This window comes from Dermacentor variabilis, chromosome 3, assembly GCF_050947875.1.
Source record: "Dermacentor variabilis isolate Ectoservices chromosome 3, ASM5094787v1, whole genome shotgun sequence".
NCBI lineage: Eukaryota > Metazoa > Arthropoda > Arachnida > Ixodida > Ixodidae > Dermacentor > Dermacentor variabilis.
In genome coordinates this window covers 133,749,447-133,769,234 of record NC_134570.1, presented here as the reverse complement: position 1 = coordinate 133,769,234, position 19,788 = coordinate 133,749,447, and the positions used below count along the sequence as shown (strand labels likewise).

The following is a 19,788-nucleotide window of genomic DNA, read 5'->3' as shown; positions in this document are numbered from 1 at the left end:
CGCGGAGGCAGGAGACAGAAGGGACGGGGTGCGCGTCAATAATGATGCTAAGGGTGGGAGATGAGGAGGCGGCGAAGCCTCGAGCCGGTAGGAGCAGAAGCTCCGACTTTGACGGGGAGCAGGCCAACCCGACTGCGCGAGCATGACCGGCAACCGCGTCCGCGCCCGCCTGGAGGACGGCCTTTATCTCTCCAATATTTCCCGTGGTCACCCAGAGGGTGATATCATCGGCGTAGAAAGCATGGAACAGGTTAGGAATGGTAGCGAGAGCGCGTACCATGGGGAAAAGAGTGATGTTGAAGAGAAGGAGGGAGAGGACAGAACCCTGGGGGGTGCCCCGATTTCCGAGAGTGAAATTTGAAGAGGAGAGAGGGCCGAATGAGATCTCAGCCGTGCGACAGGCAAGGAAAGCCGTGATATAACCGTGGATACGAGGACCAACGTTAAGGGTGGAAAGAGCATCTAGGATGGCGGAATGGAGGACGTTGTCAAATGCTTTCGTCATGTCCAGTGCCAAGACCGCACGAGTGCGCTTGGCGTGAAGAGGGTGAAGAACCTCTTCGGAGAGCTCGAGCATGACGTCATGGGTAGAGAGGGAGGGGCGAAAGCCGAACATAGAATCGGGGAAAAGGTGGTTGTCGTCTAGAAAGTTCTGCAAGCGGTCGAGAACAACGTGCTCCAAGAGCTTACCGAGACAAGAGGTGAGGGAAATGGGGCGGAGATTTTGGGTGTCTATTGGTGTGCCAGGTTTGGGGATGAAAGTTACCTTAGCGTGGGTCCACTTGGAAGGCAGAGTGCTTTCATGCCAATGTTTATTAAAGAGGTCAGTGATGGCCTCGAGGGACGGGGTATCCAGATTACGGAGGGCCTTGTTAGAGATTTGGTCGGCCCCCGGTGTGGAAGTGGTACGGATCTTATGTAGCGCGGCACGAACCTCGCCGAGGGTGATATCTGCGTCGAGCGTAGAATTAGGGTTGCCAGTGTAGGAAGGGAGAGAGGAAGGGGGGTTGGTGGAGAGATAGCGATCACGAAGAGCAAGAAGAAAGTCGGAATCAGAGAGTGGAGACGAGTGAAGGAGGCGTGTCACGTCCCTGCGGTATGTGGCCTTGGAGTGCGACGGGTCAAGGAGGACACGCGGGAGAGCCCACGTATCCTTCAGCCCGAGGCTACCAGCCATTCACTCGCAGGTCTGGCCCCACTGCTGTCTGGTGAGAGAAGAGCAGTGCTCCTCCATGTCCATTGCAAGGCGAGCAAGGCGGAGTCGCAGCGAGCGGTTGTGTTTCTGGGAAAGCCAACGGCGGTGCAGGGAGTGATACGCCTCCCAGAGGTGCAGGAGGCGACTATCAGCCGTGTAGGAGTGAGGAGGGGTGGGGACGGTGGAGGTGGCAGAGGAAAGATCCTGAAGCAAGGTGGTGGTCCACTGAGAAAGGTCCGAGATGGAGGTGGAAGCCTGCTGCCGCGAGTGGCGGAAGCGATCCCAGTCCACCACCTGCACCAGGCGCTTGCGGGAGGAAGATAGGCTGGGAAAGGAGAAAGAGACGGACAGGATATAGTGGTCGCTACCGAGAGAGACCCGGGTGTTCGGCCACACCGCGTCCGGGATATTTTTGCAGATGGAAAGATCCGGATTAGTGTTCCATTGTACGCTGGAGCCAATGCGGGTGGGTTCCGAGAAATCGTTAAGGACTGTTAACTGTTCGTTCTGCACGAAGGTCCATAGCACCAGGCCCTTCCTGCAGTTCTTGGGGTAGCCCCAACTCACGTGATGAGCGTTGAAATCCCCAAGAATTAGGAGCGCGTTCCGGCTCACCCGTGAGATGGCGTTGCGGAGAAGGAGGAGGAGGGGAGCTGCAGTTGTGCGGGGAGGGCTGTATACATTAAGGACAAAAAGGCTGGCATCTTGCCGCCGCCGGGGAAGGAGTTCCTAGAAGAGGTGTGTGCACTGCGGAACGTCGAGCGGATGCTCGATTGCCATGTAGGCGCGATGAACTAACGTGGCAACGTTCGGAGGGGAAGGGGAAGCAGGGTGGAAAGCTGTGTAGTCACGCAGTTTTACTGGGGAGAAGGTTTCTTGAAGGGCGATGATAGCGGGGAGGTCGGAGGGAGGGATGTTCTGGAGGTGGAGCTGCAGCGTGTTCCGCTTTGCACGGAAGCCGCGGCAGTTCCACTGCCAGAAATTAAGGCGTGGGGGGTGTCTGGCCATCTTGAGGCCGGGGTGCCCCTGCAGGTGCAGGGTGCTTGGGAGATGAGGATGAGGGGAGGAGGGATGCGACATTAACGGTCATCTGGGCAAGATCGGCCTCGAGGGAACTCTGGCGGGCCTCAATTTTGGCCACGCGGTTGTTAATTTGAGCCATCCATGTCTGCGTGTCCGTACGCAGAGCTGTAATGGCGGCCATGAGGCGTCGTTCATGTGCCTCGAGGAACGAGGCCGTGTGGCGGATGACAACCTCCATCTCCGGGGTGGGGGCAGGTTCGGTAGAGGAGCGCCTCTTATGTGGAGGGCTGCGGGAGGGGGAGGCGGCACGAGAAGACGCGGCCGAAGAGGAGGCGGACATAGGGGCGGGAGGAGGTGGCGGTGGGGGCGGGAGAGCGATAGAGTGTGAGGTTTGCTGAAGGGAAGAGGTGGGGATGTGGGGGCGCGCGAGCAGCGCTTGCAGCTGTTCATTTAGTAGGGCAATCTCGTTGCTCTGGGCTGCGATTTGAGCTTTGAGCTCCTCTTTTTCGGGGTCGAGTGTGGGAGGCTGCGATCGCCAGCTCACCTGGGAAGCAGTTGATGGGGTGTCTTGCCCCGGTAGCGGTGGAAATGAGACGGAGCGGCGGCGTAGCTGCGGTCCTGGCTTAATCGGGAGCTGGATCGTTGACGGGGACCGGATGAACGGGAGTCCTTGGCGGATGGTGCTGACTGCGCTGAGTTGGATGACGTTGACTTGGTACTGGATGTGAGTGGAGAGGGACCTCCCCGTTCGAAGCGGAGCTTACACGGGCGGGATCCCGTGACATGTGTGCCGCTGCACAAGATGCATTTAGGAGTGCAGTCAGGTGGGTCCCGAGCCGCGTGCACAGCTCCGCAGCGTGGGCAGCGTCCGGACCTGGGCTTGGTACACACGTCGGAGCGGTGACCATGGCTCCAACAATTGACACAAGCTTCAGTCTTGTGGCGGAAGGGGTGACAGATGAACATGCCGCAGTTGAACACCACGGTGCGAGGGAGTTCTTTCGTGCCGACGAAAGTGATCAGGATGGACCGGGTGCGACCCATCTGCCTTGCATCGGCGATGGCGTAAGTGCTGCTGGGATTCATAGCCTGCAGGTCCTCGATTATCTCCTCTTGGTTTTGATTGTCCACGGCGTTGTAGATAATGCCGCGGAGGGCGTTGTCAGGTGCGGCCACATAAGCGCGCAGTGGGTACAGCTGTTAGGCGAGACGCAACTCAGAGGTATGCACGTACTGCCGGGTGCGTTGTTCCGAGGGCGTACTGACGGTGAAAGAGTTGTTGTATGGGTTTATGCGTACGCGGTCATCACCACGGGCGGCGGCATACTCTACACTGGCGCTAGAACAGAGTGAGGCAAGGAGGGCCCCATTGGTGGTTGTACGGAGGTCGAGGCCACCTCCAGGGCGGAAGACGATCTTGTAGTCTTCCGCTGGGAGTCGAGGCAGCGGGACGTGGCGGCGTAGGCGGTGAGTCTTCATTGATGGTGGGATTGCCATGGCGTTCTTGAGGTGGGCGTTCGTGGCTGAAACGGCTTCCTTTGGATGGGCCACTCGGTGGGCTTGTAGCATTCGGGTCCAGCGAGGGTCGTCATCAAATTCTTGTTGGGAGATGAGTGTACCGTCGACTATACTTTTCATATCGGCGGCTTCGAGGCAACGGGAGCGAGTGCCGGCGCAGCGGACGCCGGTGCGACGCTAGAAGCAGCTGCGCGCTGCGGGCGAGGTGGCGTTGCGCCGAGCGTTGGGGTTAGCTCGTTGGCCCCGTGGTTGGTCAAAGATGATGCTCTGGTGAAACGGTGGTCACCGGGTCCGGGCAAATGAGGTGTCAGGAAGGTCCTTACACCTTCGCGCGCTCGGTAGCAGAAACTGGAGGATATCCCGGTCGAGATGCCAAAGCCAGGAGAAGAAATCGCGGAGCCCATGCAAGGCACGTCCGAAGAACGCCGGGCGTAGGTTGCGTCTCGCGCAAGTGGTGGTCCCGTATTTATACCTTGTGTCGCGGCATATTCGAGACGCGTCCAAGACGCTGCGCGCGTGTCTGCGCGTAGACAGACAAGTGCCAACACGTGTGAACGGTGAAGCCGAAATAAACCCACGTGGCAATAAACAGATGTGCTAAACGGGTTGCCATATAACATCTGTCAAAAAGGAAATAAACTAAAATTAAATGTATCAATGCTCCTACGCGAATATAGTTATCTTTTGAAGTAGTGCACTGTGTAATTCTTGTTAAAGTTACGTTTCCTTATCTTCACATTACGAAAGGCGACTTAAAGTACGGAATTAATTTGAGTAGTGCTTCTATGCGTGGAATTGGGCTTCGTTGATTTGACTTCTAGACAGAAAAAGATTGCTCGAGAGGATAGTACCATAGCTGAGTAGTTTCAGCCATCATTGTGAGTGGGTAAGCAGCTTGAGGTGTTTCCGCAAGTAGGGCCGGCCACGTTACAGCGTAAATATATCTCTCCTCTAAAAGTAATGCAATGATGCTGCTTCTGTTTTGTGATGGATCGCTTGTTGTGAAGAAATACAGGTAGAAAGTACTTCAGCTACTCTATATCTATTCTGCAAGAAAAATGAACAAATAACTTACCATTTAAAATGCGCTTCAAATGAAAAGTGATAATAAAGCTACTATTCAATATCAAAAGCGTGGCGCCGACGGAGAGCTTAATCTACATTTCACTTACATCCCTACCACTGCCGAAATGCGGAATGCACTTGGCAGTCTTTAACCGTTGGTGCAGAAGTCTTCCGTGCACTAACATGGATGGCAGTTCCAAACACAGCAGTCTCTTCAAAAACGCAGTCTATTCATAGTACATGTAGCAAGCATAACTTCATTTATCACTCTACCTCCCCATTCATCAGAAACACTGGCCAAACCCTGTGTTGTTAAATTAAATTATTCAATTATGGGATTTTACATGCCAAAACCAAGATTAGATTAGGAGGCACGACATAGTGGGTGGGTCGGGCTTAACATTGACCGCCTGGGGTTCTTTATAGTGCACCCAATACACGGTATATGGGCGTTTTTACATTTCTCCCCCATGGAACTGCTGATGCCTTGGCCGGAATTCGATTCCGCACCCTCGAGCTTACCAACGTAACGCCAAAGCCACTACACCACCATGGCGCATAAATAAAATTGTGCGGTTTTACGTGCCAGGACCACGATTTGATTTTGAGGCACGCCGTAGTAGGCAACGCCAGTATAATTTGGACCACTTGGTGATATTTAACGTGAAACTAAATCTAAGTACCACGGGTGTTTTCGCATTTCGTCCCCATTGAAATGCAGCAACCATGGTCGGGTTTCGATCCCGGGATTCAATCTCGCGACCTCGCGTTTAGCCGCCCAACACCATAGCCACTAAGCAACCGCGGCGGGTGCCGCGGCAGGTCCCAACCTTGTATCTGCTAAAAAGTACTTTAAGAAGGTGTTTACATTTCGCTTCAGGCTACTAGCTTATCGTGGTACAAGTATTTTGTGCGTAGTAGAGGCACACTCGTACAGTTTTCCTGGCTTTTCCGCAAACTTGAGAACAGTGTGGTAAACGTTCTCAAGTTCATGGCCGCAGCATAATTCAGAAGTGGACCAACATGTCCTGTAGAGAAAGCTATTTTTATATGCCAGTTCCAGTTGAAGCCGATGGATCATTCATTAATGTATGTACTTGTCATGCAAGATCTGCTCCTCTGTTGAATTTTGCACGTGGGCCAATTTCATGCAAGAATGAATGGCTTCGCCGTATCGACATCAAACCTCTGTTCCACAGAATAACGGTGAGACACTTCTCAAAACAGTGCAGATGTTCAGGTGTCTTTTTCGTTTTTTTTATATTATTATTGACAGAAAGTTTTAAGATAATCTGTGGTATATTGTGCAAATCTACTGACCGAGTTAGATTATTTGATTACTCGAACTTATGTTGCATATGTACAGCAAGGCCGACCTCCCTTTCTTTCTGAAATTGGCGATTAAGGCGGAGGTCACTTCATCTGAACCTAGTGCAATGTTTCTGCACTACTGTGAATTATAGGACTCTTGTCTGAAGTTTCAGTTCTGGTTAGCGCGCAGCTAACTGCGGTCGATTCTGGTAATGTGCTCTGTCTGAGGGAATAGATAAAGAGATTCTTCTTGCAGCTCTTTTGACATCAAAATTTAAATGTCATAAGGAGAGAATAGCCTCCTTCAAACGGTCGTAGAAGCATCATGAGCCTTCGGGGAGTAACGTAGTAACTGAAAGCGGGTGGCTTCTTTCCTGCTCGGTCTTCTAGTCACCACCATCCTTCCCTTATCGAGATACTACTCATCCAATTTTCTTCTCTTCATTTGTTTTGTTGTCCCCTCTGTGTTGCTCCTTTTACATTAGTTCCAGTTTCCTTATTTTTATTTCCGGATATTTGTGCTCTGCTTCATTACTGTCATCTCATTACGCTCTCTGCACGAGACTTGCCACTTTTATGCATCCATAGCTTAATTTCTCCGCCATTTCCATCGTCGCAGTCATCGATAGCACATTATCCCACATTAATATTGGCACGGCGCATAAGTGTAGTTGCTTATCTTTCTCCAGTGACCGCTTTTCATCGGCTAACAAATATTAAACCTAATTGCTCGGTCCAGGACACGCCGGCATGTATCCTAAGTTTCTCGAATCTTGTCGGTAGTTCTATCCATTGTCTATCGACACCGAAGCTTCTATAATCTGATTGCATGCGTGACACGAATTGTGTAGTACTTTCTGCAAGTCGCTCGTGCATCAGCGATTACGCTGGAATCTTCGACGAGACATGTATAAGCGCTAGATTTGACCCGCAGATCAGATTTTCGACGTTGGGTGACTTTGCTCGTTGCTATCGTTGTGCTTGAGTCTTGTTTTGCTGGGCACAAGTTTGCCCAATAAAGGGTTACATTTGTAACTCACAGTTTTGACACTGCGTCGTTCTTCACAGTCACTATAACGTGAAAATACCGCCGATATGTGACTACAATAATAAAATGATATGCTAGGTTGTGTTTCCTAAGCTTGTCTTTAGGGGTACGCCTTCTAGAAATCATGAAATGGAAAGAGAGAGAGAAAGGCGTGTGCATGAAAAATGCAGCGGCTGATAGTTTGCTTGTCGGAACGCCCCGTCAACATCCGGTACCCCAGTCTTCCCATAACAAAAGGCACCAACAAGGCGCCAACAATGAGCAATCTTTCATTATTTTTCAATGTTCCTTTTCTTTTCAGATGATGCGGCCAAGGCGGTTATTGCGGACGCCATGCAGCTCATCCAAACAAGAACGTGCATCCGGTTTCAGCCCCACAGCGACGAGGAGAACTTCATCTCTATAGCATACAGGAGGTGCGTGTAGTATATTATACTCTTAGGTCCTGGCGTATAAGCCAACCCTTTCATTTTTAAATAGCTGAGATCATGGTGTACTATATGTCTAGTATAGAAATAGGGCAACAATGCCAACACCCGCCGAGGTGGCTGATCATGCTTCCGCGACCTTTTGAAGGAGGTGATTGCATCCTTATGACATATCAATCTTGATGTCAAAAGAACTGCAAGGAGACCCTCCTTACCTACTCCGTAAGACAGAGCACATTACCAGCATCAACCGTGGTTACCTGCAAGCTAACCAGACCTGAAACTTCCGGCAACAAGAGTCCTAGAATTCAGAGTAGTGCTGAAAAACGTTGCACTAGGACCAGATGATGTGGCTCGCACCTAAATCGCCATTTTCAGAAAGAAAGGGAGGTCTGCCTTTCTGGACATATGCAACATAGGTTCGAGTAATCAAGTAATCTAGCTCGATGAGTAGATTTGCACTATATGACACAGACTACCTTTAAACTGGCATAAGGTATCGCAGCACATTTGCGATTGAGCAAACGTGCTGCGATGACCTACGCCCCCAGTACTAGCGAGGCCTTGGCCCGTATACTTCGTTCTTTTGATGTGGACGTTGCACATGTGCCAGCGAAAAAAGCAGAAAAACGTGCTTGTAAATGTGGAAGAAAAGCTTCCGAAAGAAGGGTACCCAGGTGTTATGTATAACATTCTTTGTGCATATCATATTGACCGCAAATAAAGACGGGGGCAGGCGGAAGAGAACACATAAACAACACGGGCGGTAACTTCATCTGGTTTATTTACGGCAGCCCGTGGGCATATATAGACAAATAGAACATGCACAGAACGCAGGAAAAAAGAACATTCATCAGCCTAGCGGGGCAACCAATTATCAAAAAGATCTAGTTCCGATTGAAACAATCTAATGGAATTGTGACTAACGCAGTCTTGGCCTTTCTTTTTATGCGATAAGCATCCATCAGTACGCGTGCAGTCTGGCCCTGGCTTCTCCCCAGAATTTTTATCTCCTTAAATAAAGAGGTGCACAGTGACAGGCATTGCAGTTCGCAGGCAAGTGTGCCAATTTCTTTTAAGGAAATTTAAGGAGATTTAATTTGTTTTTAAGGAGATAAAGATAAAGGAGATAAGATAAAGAAAGGAGATGAAAGTGGAAAAGTGATGAACTGAATGAAATGGGGTATCTGCTTAATAATGTTTGGTGCGTGCAGACCGCTCGGTATGTCTTGAGGAGTCGTTCACGTAGCATTCGACAGCATTCGACAGGTGGTAATCACGATCATTAGCTAGACTTGGCACGCAACATATCGCTGCGGCAAGTTCGGAGTGCGATCATTACACGGGAAAGAAAACAATCGAATTTTGATGACAAAATTCAGGTACACGCTCATTATGCAAGTAAATACGGTATGTACAAAATACTTGTACTACCGTAAGCTAGTAGCCTGAAGCAAAATTCGAGCACCTTCTTAAAATACTTTTTAGCAGGTACAGGGTTGGGACTCGCCGTGGCACCCGCCGCAGTTGCTTAGTGGCTATGGTGTTGGGCTGCTGGGCACGAGGTCGTGGCATCGAACCTCGGCCACGGGGGCCGCATTTCGATGCAGGCGAAATACGAAAACACCAGTGTACTTAGATTGAGGTGTACGTTAAAGAAGACCAGGTGGCCCAAATTTCCGGAGTCCCCCACTATGGCGTGCCTCATAATCAGATCGTGGTTTTGGCACGTGAAACCCCATAGTTAAACTTAACAATGCCATCACAGTAACATTTGTTTTTTACTTTATATACTTACTATATCGACGTCATGGGTAAGGTGGCATCTCATACAACAGAAACTTTTCTATGGAGACGGCACCATCTGTGGAAACAATCTAGCCACGTTTTACTATCTCTTGTGCAATATCTATTCGTCTCGTAGACATGTGACAATATGCTGGATACCTGGTCATAGATGCATTGAAGGTAATGTGCTGGCCGACCAAATGGCCACATCTGTTACACCTCAAGCTGGTAATACCACAACTGCTATTCCTGCCACAGACCTCAAGTCTTTTTTGCGAACGAAACTGAGAAGTTACTGGCAATGCATGTGGGACAATGAAACAAATAATAAGCTCCATTTGATTAAGCCAAGGACAGGTTTCTGGCCCCCTGTTATAAAAACAAGACGGACCGATGTCGTATTCTGTAGACTCAGAAAAGGACACACATATGGTATTCACAATTTTCTGCTTACTGGCAACGAACCTCCTACCTGTACTAGACGTGGTGAAAGGCTCACTGTCCTCCACGTCCTCGTGGAGTGTCGGGAAGGTGAAAGAGAAAGAAGGAAACATTTTCCTCTAGCATACCGGTATTGTCTCCCTCTCCATCCCGGTACGTTTTTTGGTAAGGAACCCCTTTTTACCACCAAAGCTGTCCTAGGTTACTTGAGTGATGTGGTTTTACATGTTAATAGCACAATACTATCGCAGCGCATCCTCTCTAGAGGATGCTGCTGTGATAGTAGTTCTGAATAGCTCACACCTTCAGGTCCTTCTGCTTCGAGGAGTCTGTTAGGGCAGCAGTGCTTTTTCAAATTTTTTGTCGAGATGACCAATTTTATCACGATGTAATTCTTTTACAATACTCCTTTCGCCTCCTTGTCACGCTTCATAATCATAGTAATAGTTTTATTACATGTAGCTTTTACGCATTTTGCAATGACCGTCTTTTAGGCCCCTCTACAGCCCTGTAACATTCATTGCTTGTAATTTAACGCTTCACTTTGATTTCATTACCATTGGCTTGGCGCTCTTTGGCCATACCTGGCCCTTGCGCCATAAAACACAACACATCATCATCATCATCATCATCATCAATATAGCAACGTGTTTTCTCTATAAGTACGACGTGTTTTGTTCAGGTTACACGAAACACAGATTTCACGGATGACCAAGCACTACGCATGTCCTTGCACATGTTTTGACCCCACGTGCCACACAAACAGCTGTGATGAAACGCTTGCACATATTATCTGTGTCTGCCCACGCTATAATAGAAAGACAAGTGACGTGCACAGTGCCGGACCAATAGTCCACTATCAGAACGGAAAGCTCTAGGCCAGTGCTGCCACAGAAACTCTGTGCAGAAGGCCTTGTTAACGCTACTAAGATTCTTGCAGTCTACGGGCCTTCACGATAGACTTTAAGAACGCCGCCCCCCGCCCTATAGTATGCATGATTAGTTTGTGCTCGTCCCTCTTTCTCTCTGTCTCCCCTTCCACTCTCTTTCTCTTTTTATTCCCCTACCCTTTCCCTCCATGCAGGGTAGCCAACCGGAACTACCTTTGGTTATCCTTCCTCCCTCTGTCGCTTGACGACGGTCTGTCCTTAGCAGTGCGAATAGACGAAAAAGGGCACGTATACTGATAATCCTGCCAGAACAAGCCCGCATAAAGGGCACACATTGACAAATGGAATAGTTCATCTGAAGAAAGGTTCGGTCGCAGTACTTGCCTGCGTTGCCCTGAATTAAACGCGTTGTCTTCGGTCCTGTGGGGCATAAAAATAGTTCTGTCTATGGTGGTGCCGTCTGACATTGTGTCCAAACGTAATACCAAGCCGGCAGATCAGCTCTGTCAGAAATTTGAGCACGAGCGAGCGAGCAGTTTAGCGGGAAGAGCTATCTATACGTAGCTCACTTAGCTTACTGACGTATACCGTTCCATTGCCGCACGTGAGGTAAAGAATTTTGTGCGAATCTGTCAAGAGTGGCCCATAGAATATTTGTTACGGGAGCACCTCGCATCTCAGCTGATGTTCCCGGATCGCTCCAAGAGTCAGAAAGACGGAAGTGTTGTCATCACGTTTAACCGTAACATGCGGACGTTGTAAAGAAAATGATAATGCAGTAATTAGGCAGTAATTCGGCCCAATGACTTCGGCTATTGCAACTTGAATCTCGTAATATTACATTGCGGGACGATTTGTTAAATTTTCAGCAAGGCCGCTAGGTGTTGTGGATCGATATATTTCGCTTGCATGACATGCGACACCTATACCGAACGGAGATATAGTGAAACTTCCTTGCTGATAAGAGACATCACTCACTGACCTGTCTGTTGGATGGCGCGGTGCATCATTTATTTCCCGCAGTATGTGTGCCGTATCACCATTCAAGCAGTTGCAAAGCTGGAGAACACGCTCTGAGCCTCCGCGAAGATTCAGTGTGGCCAGATAACTACGATGACACTACAGTTTGAGAGCACACTTTTTAAGACTGCGCGCCTTTTAGGCTGTATATACTTCTTCAAGCGACAGCTCTGGTCATCAAGGCTTTCCTGTCAAACACATACACGTCTGTATCCCGTAGTATTGCGGACAGAAGTAGCGGCCACACAACGTCGAATAAAAGAAATGCGCATATTTTTATACTAATTATCGTTATCTGACAAAATTCCATGCTAAATGCCGTCCAACCGATGTTTCAAAGATTCGGAATGGCTACCTTGAGAAAGCATATCCGACTTTTCCTAGTTCATTCTGGTTTAGTTGTGTTGCGTGCTTGACTCTGAACATTTCGTTAGAGCAAATAGGAAGTTCTAACTTGTCCGTAGGCGCATTGCCCTTTACGAAATACCGGGTTAACGAAGAGAACGTGTATACGCGAGCGGCCCAATTAATGGCGCTGCCTGGTGGCGAAGATTTTTAGCAGAGGGGACACGTGCTATTATTGCAGTAAACAAGTTTATTATGCTTAGCTGTTGGTGAATGGTTTCGGCAATGATGCAACGTTAACTTGCAGTACTTTATTCATTCTTATTCAACAAGAAGACCGATGCAACACGAAATCATGTCTAACGCATCGCAGATGGACAAACTTTCACGCAATGTCGCTACCAGCGTTGATGATGCAGTTGACATCTCCAGTGATCCAGTATACTGTGGGGGTTAGCACGTTTACGGACAAGCTGAAACACTTCCAACACGATAGCGTTAAGGGCCTGTTGTCGCATAAAATCCGGGGGCAGCGTCTTGCATCGGACGTCGTTTAGCGAAAAATCATTCCGAACCGCAGCCACGCAGGCCCTCCGCGTGGGCCAGAGGCGTTACTGAACGAAGTGAATTCCTCAAAGTACGGGCATCAGAAAAATCTTTAAGTACAACCTAAACTACCCACAGGCATGATAGTGTCAGAATGTAATTTTAATATACCATAAATCATAATTCCGTTACGGGGAAACTCAAACACACACCCTTTTTCAAACATTTCTACGATTCATAAAGCGGCACGCTGTGCTCCGTTCCTTGCAACAACGCCATCCAGATGGCGCTCACCTCCGCGCATTCCCGGCCCACGCAAGAGGGCGCGTTTCTACCAGGAAGCTCACCTACTGGCCTTCGTGAATAGCGTTGGCCGCCAGCGTTTCCTGGTAAACAGTTACATAAGCTGCAGTTGCCGGGAACCGTGAGGAGCAGTCAGAGATCTTTAAATGCCATCGCATTCGACTCTTAAAGGCAAAGCTTAAGCGTCCTCCAAATTTTTATAATTGCTCTTACATTAACAGCAAACTTAGTTTCCCACGCAATATTCAGTCCATAATAATTAAACTCTAAGGCATACTTATCGCTAAGTTCAGAAAAAAATGCGCATGGTAACAATCGCTGTCTGTTAACTACCTACGAGAGTTTGGGCAATTTATTATGTCTGTAATGTTGCATTTATTCCTGCAGTACGCCACGGCTGAAAGTTGCTAGGCCGTCTGCTACCAATCGTAAGGGTGGTGAAGTAGCAGGGGCGTTCTGCTGCTGAGCGCGACGACGTGGGTGCTATCCCCACCGCGACGGCCGCATTCCGATTTGTGCGAAATGCAAAGTCACTCGTATGCCGACACATGCTTTGGATGCTCAAGTTCAATAACCGCAGGCGGTCGAGTTGTTCAAGGGGGCTCCGCTGCAGAGTTCCTCATAGCCAACTGTACAGCCTCTGGATGTCAAACCGCACAATTTAATTTTCTGCTATCGAGAAGGCGCCCTTCGGGGCCCCTTATCTGCCCGCATGAAACGCGAAGGTGGTCTGCAAGGCGCTGCTTCTGAGCCGTGAAATAACGTGCTCGTGTGGTCTGTCCATGACGCTTTTCTCCGGCGCAGGGGACGCTGCGCTTCGAACGTGGGCATGCAGTGTGGCGAACAGACTGTGGCGCTAGACCCGAGCTTATGCATGGAAACGGGTCTCGTGGCGCACGAGTTCTTGCACGCGCTCGGCTTCTTCCACGAGCACAGCCGGCCCGACAGGGACGGCTACGTCAGCATAGTGTGGGACAACATCATTGAGGGTGAGTGGGCTGAGTTCTCTCATTGATCTGCCGATGCCGTTGCTCCAAATGCCGTGAAAGCAAGTTGAACAGCTTGAGGAATTGGAAACTTGGACAATGTGCGCCGCTAAAGACCGCGAGCTTATGCGGCACCTTCGTTACACATTTTTATTAGCTGATCGTTTACGGTGCACTCCGTTCAGGCGGTGTGTCCTAACAAATTTGCACGGAGCGGCTCGGCAGGAGCACTGGTGCACGTATGCACAGCGCTCATATACCAGCAGCGGAGCGTAGAATGCAGCCCACGCTACGCTGCGAAGCGTATTACATGGAGCTTGACAGTGCTCCTACTTAGTTCTTTGTCGTTGTGTGAAAGTCGAGACTCGCAGGGATAAAAAAAACAGACTGTCACCATAAAGAAATCATTATTTTTATTTAAGAACAGAGCACCTAGTTCATTTCAAAGAAATATCCATCGAAGCCAATAGACTTGTCTAACATCCTTCTCCAACCAATCAAAACAACTCTTAACTCCCCAAGCTTTAATGCTGTTGAGTGGCCCCTGCGACGTTTTATTTATTTTATTTTAGGATACTGTCAATCCCATCAACGGGATTATTGCAGGAGTGGGTGTTCAGTACAGGTAATACGCAGGCACAAGCATTGTACTCGCTATCTAAAAGAAAATTAAAAATAGAATAAAAAAACAGTAAAATTGACGGCACAGAAAATTTTGTCACTTTGGCGGGAGCACAGACAGTGTACATTTCTCAGTTTCCTCTACAAACGTTTGTAGTGTTGGCTGCTCTAGTGAAATTGGTCAAGTGCGTTCCATTCCCAGATTACTTGAGGGAAAAAAACCAAAAGTATTGTTAATACAAAAATATTATTTGTACATTGAGTCCTGCTTTTGGTGCACTTTTACTTGTTCCTTTTATTAAAGATGACTATTTAAACATAACTGTTATAAAAGATAACAATTTAAAGTTATTTAAGGTCAACTTTGAAGATAACTGTTTAGCCACAACAATTCCTTAATGTGATGAGCAAAACGAGAACAAGGTAAAAGCAGGAGCCAACGTATCTACAAGTGGGCTTGTGGAAAGATAATGCAGGAACGAGTACGTACGCGATACCTCTATTAGCCAGTTTCAGAATAGCGTTTGTAATGTAAATGTAAGCACCTTTGCGGGACATTACGGTGCGCGTCCTTTTAAGACTTTTAGTCTACTGCGCGGGTACGCAAACGTTAAGAAGACGTTATAAAACAGGGTGCCGCATGTTGCCTCGTGGAAAACGTATCCAAACCAAGACAATCCATCAGCAACGATAATGTTGCTATGCGGACGCGTCTCATCAGGCCTACGAACGCCGGAATCGCATAATGATCTCAGAAATTGGACGCGCTATGCGCTCATCAAGGTTTGAGGGGAGCTTAGAGAAATCGAAAACTTCTTTCAATAACTGGCGGCCAAGGCAAGTGAGAGCGTAGCCATTCTGAGAATTCACGCTGAAGCGGCAGCCGTGGGTGCGGCCATGTTCGACAGCGCTATTTATAAGTGTCCGTAAACATCACGAACGTTAAACTGGACAAATAACGTATGTTATCATAGCGCTCGTAAACCACAGAAATCTGATAACGTTCACAGCATGCGCAGTGATTGCAATGCTATTTCTTTACATAAGTAATGCGATTACGTGTGGTTGCAAACGCTAATCTAAAACTGTCAATTAATAGGCTGTTTTAGTTGGGCATCCGGAATCACCCAGACAGCGCCTGAGGTCGTGCGTACGTAGGCAAGCGCGTGCACAATACGGCAATAGTGTGCCGAACGCAGAAGTTGCTGACTTGCACGCAGTAGGCGGTAGTATGCTGCTCAACACCTCGATATGCCAGCTTCTGATACTGTGTAACCAATATCAGCTGCCACGAAGTCAAACCGCAAGCCGGAGTCATATCATCGGTCGGAGAAATATCCGAAAATGCGCTCTCGTGCCCACGCGAGAATATCCCGCAAATGCAGCACTGCCCGCTGCGCATGCTCTGCAGCTTTTGAAAAGCCGCAGGCGCATGCAAGCGACCGTGCATGCTCCTGCGCACTGCGCATGCGTACTGTCGCTTATGCGGGTTTCCTCTGTACATTGAGCTGTTGTGAACGCCCAACTAAAACTGTCTAATGATATGCCATGTCTCAACCACAAAGTGATATTTGTTCTTATCTCTGAACATAACTGTGTACTTTCTGCAAATTTAAGAGCACAGTTGGAATCGCGACAGTGTAACGAAAGATAAGGCGATGTTCTCGCGATGAACCAACGTATTCTCAGTTACTCTCAGAGCCGCCATGATTGTGTATAGGCTTTGTCGTTACGCTGCTAAGCGCGAAGTCGTGGAGCAAATCCCCGTCGCGGCGGCCGCATTTCGATGGAGGCGAAATGCAAAAAGTCCCATGTACCCTGCATTGGGTGCACATTAAGGAAACTCAGGTGGTCGAAAATGGCGTGCCTCATAATCGGATCATGGTTTTGGCGCATAAAAACCTAGGATTTAATTTTAATTAATGTCTTGTTGGTGCAATAATATATTATTGGTACTGTCTGCCAAACATAGAAGCAAGCGCTGCTAAATGGAACATTATAAAATTACAACGATAGGGCATTCTGCGAACACCTGTCAGGTGTTTTCGTGCAGCTTAATTGATTTTTCTGTTCACGGTGCTACATATTTGTCCGAGCTCATCGCCAGCTATAAGCACTACGTTGACCACGTATTGCCTCCCTACTTTCTTCAGTCCACGTGACACAGAGTTAATGTGTAAGGTATACCCGCAACTCTCTTCTTTACGCTCAGCGATTTGCTTATGTTGTCCATTTCATTCCTTGTGTCCATCTTTGCACACCTTCTTTCAGTAGCGTGAATTCCCACCAACTTGCTCAACTTCTAGGCGTTACATACTATGTCACTTTGCTGGCGTTCTAAATGCTTTCCGTGTTTGAAACTCCTGCAGCTTCCAACGAAAGCTTTTGGCGGAAAAAGGAGACGGAGGCGGACACGCTCGGCGAGCCGTACGACTACCAGTCCGTCATGCACTATCCGCATGACGCGTTTAATAAACCTGGGTCAGGGTCCACGCTGCTGCCCAAGGCGCCGGAAGTCCAACCGGAGACCCTGGGCAAGGCCATCCAAGAAAACTTTCTCACAGACACGGACATTAGGAAACTCAACATGCTCTACAACTGTACAAGGAGTTCTCCGAGCCTTAGAAAAGATTGATGATTATCATTAGATTTAATTACACGAAAGAATTTCATCATTTCTTTGCCAAGTCCTACCTATAATAAACTGCAGTGGCATCAGAAGTTTCGGGTGAATGAGTGTGCTCACGTACTTTACCTGCAGCTGGTCTGCGGAATGACTGCTCTTTCATGAACACTAAACAGACCTGGAGAAGGGGTATAACAAACGATAATTCCCAAGCACCACGTTTTTGGCAACTCCAGTGATCCTAGCAGGATGCGCATGTCGCCAGCACTTTTAACGACATGGACAATGGGCATGCTCTGCATCTTTTCATAGCAGTCATAGCCGTGACAGCTTTGAACTTTGCCAGGTCAACCTATAATGTGGGGCACAAAAGAGAGAAATACGAAGCTCATCATGGTATTGCTGAGCTCTTCGTACTTGGCGCTGCGCAGGGAGGTCCTTAGTGAACACTGCATTGACAGTTTTGGTGAAGTAGTTCAACGATCTTGCACAAGCTGTAACCGCTAAGTATTGCGATGTTTTCCTTTTAAATCCCTCGAATCTTCGTCTTTATCTCACACTTTTCGACCTTTCCTGTCTCCTTCTCTCTTCTTTTTACTTCCTTTCTCCTGGCAGCAAGAGTTAATTAACCCTGTGTGGCTATCCAACCTTGGGTATACCATATTCGGTTATAGTGACGGCGTTCGACTGGCGTCGTGCAGACTTGTATGCAAGCTCTGCCGCGTCCCCTTGTTGGGCTCCGTGGTGGGCGGTCGGCGCTGTTGCCGAATGCATACATTTTTTCATGGAAACTTCTTTCCCCTCCCTTGCTGATCGCCCTCAGAAACGAGGGCGCACCGAAGATGTCTTCAAGTTTTTCGGACGCCAAACCCAGAATTTTCCCCGCTTTCACGTTATTCATTCTGAAAAGCTAAACAAGCTAGTCCGAAACATTTCACCATTCCTTGTTTCAAAGTCCCTGACTGATATTTTTGGTCCAGGTTACAAGGTGTCGAGGATGGCAAGCGGCGACCTCCTCTTGGAGCTCCGCGATGTAAAACAATATGAGAAACTACCGCAACTAGTGTCATTTAGGGAGACCCCCATAACACTAACCCCGCACCGTACAATGAACACCACCCGTGGTGTTGTGTCAGATGATGATTTGCTTGAGCTGATTGAAGCGGAACTCCTGGAGGGCTTCAGCGAACAAAATGTGATCAATGTCAGAATAATTAAGATTAGGCGGGATGGTAAAGAGGTTCAGACGAAACACCTAATAATTACTTTTGGATCAAGTATCTTGCCCGAATCAATCGAGGCCGGGTACACCAAGCTTCGTGTTAGGCCGTACGTGCCAAACCCACTCCGATGTTTCAAATGCCAGCGCTTCGGTCACAGCTCGCAGAGCTGCCGAGGCCGCCAAACTTGTGCAAAGTGCAGTGCTCAAGAACACACCTCTGAAGCTTGTGAGAACGCTCCACACTGCGTGAACTGTGATGGCGAGCATGCCGCATACTCGCGGTCGTGCCCGTCTTGGAAGAAACAAAAAGAAATAGTCACTATCAAAGTAAAAGAAAACATATCATTCAAAGAGGCACGCAGGCGGGTTGCATACCTTCCTAAGGCCAGCTTTGCCGAAGTGGCGCGTCAGGGGGCTGTGTCACAACGGCCTCCGGCGGCTGTCCGACCCACAGGCAGTGAGTCGGCAGTTACGCCATCTGCCCCCGCGGCGGTTGCAGCTAGCGCTGCTCCGTCAACCCAGCAGACGGGGCCACCGACCCCGAAGGTGGGCGCAGCTGAGGCTGCCCCAACCTCCCCGGCCCCTTTCAGCGCTGGCAACAGCCGCCGCAGCCAAATCCCTCAGGGAGCCCCATCGACCTCCGGGCTGGTGGGCGCAGGGGTCTTGCCCTCCAAGGCGGGACTCTCTCTTGTAACTTCTCGCTCGCAAGAGCACGTGTCCGGCGCCTCACAAGAGGCAATGACACTACACCTGTCCTCAAGGTGCACCAAACGCCTAAGGAGCGGCGAGGCTCCCTCGAACGCTCCAGAAAGGGCAGAACCCCCTTTACAGGGCCTCGAAAGAGCTCTGTAACCTAAGGCATCACCTCCGTTTCCATACACACAGCACTTATTTACATTCAATATGGATACACAAATTATTCAATGGAACGTCAGAGGTCTTCTTAGGAACCTTGATGACGTACAAGAGCTTATCCAAAAACATAATGCAAAAGTGCTGTGTTTACAGGAAACACTTAAAATCCAAACACACAAACTTTCTCCGAACGTATGTTACGTTTCGAAAAGATCGCGATGATGCTCTCGCATCATCGGGCGGTGTTGCAATTGTAATTCAAAAAAGCATAGCCTGTCAACGTTTACAGCTACGAACGGCCCTTGAGGCAGTGGCGGTTCGAGTTATTCTGCTAAACAAACTTATCACTGTTTGCTCACTTTATATACCCCCACATTATAAACTAAGCAAACATGAATTTCAGTCTTTTATGGATGAATTGCCCGAACCCTATGTTGTTCATGGCGATTTCAATGCACATAACTACCTGTGGGGCGACCCTCGTATACATGCGCGAGGACGTCTTGTCGAACAGTTCCTTTTTTCTTCTGGTGCATGTCTGTTGAATAAAAAGGAAC

At 48.7% G+C, this 19,788-nt stretch overlaps 1 protein-coding gene across 1 annotated transcript in view; it reads left to right on the top strand.

The window, feature by feature from the left end:
• The window catches only part of LOC142574195 (hatching enzyme 1.2-like), a 57,015-nt gene extending 39,754 nt beyond the window's left edge, over positions 1 to 17,261 (top strand). The window contains exons 4-6 of the mRNA XM_075683343.1: positions 7,462 to 7,576; positions 13,726 to 13,910; positions 16,898 to 17,261. Coding sequence (XP_075539458.1) covers positions 7,462 to 7,576; positions 13,726 to 13,910; positions 16,898 to 17,163 — 566 coding nt within the window. The 3' untranslated portion in view covers positions 17,164 to 17,261. The remainder of the gene's footprint in view (positions 1 to 7,461; positions 7,577 to 13,725; positions 13,911 to 16,897) is intronic.
• Positions 17,262 to 19,788: the final 2,527 nt, after the last annotated feature.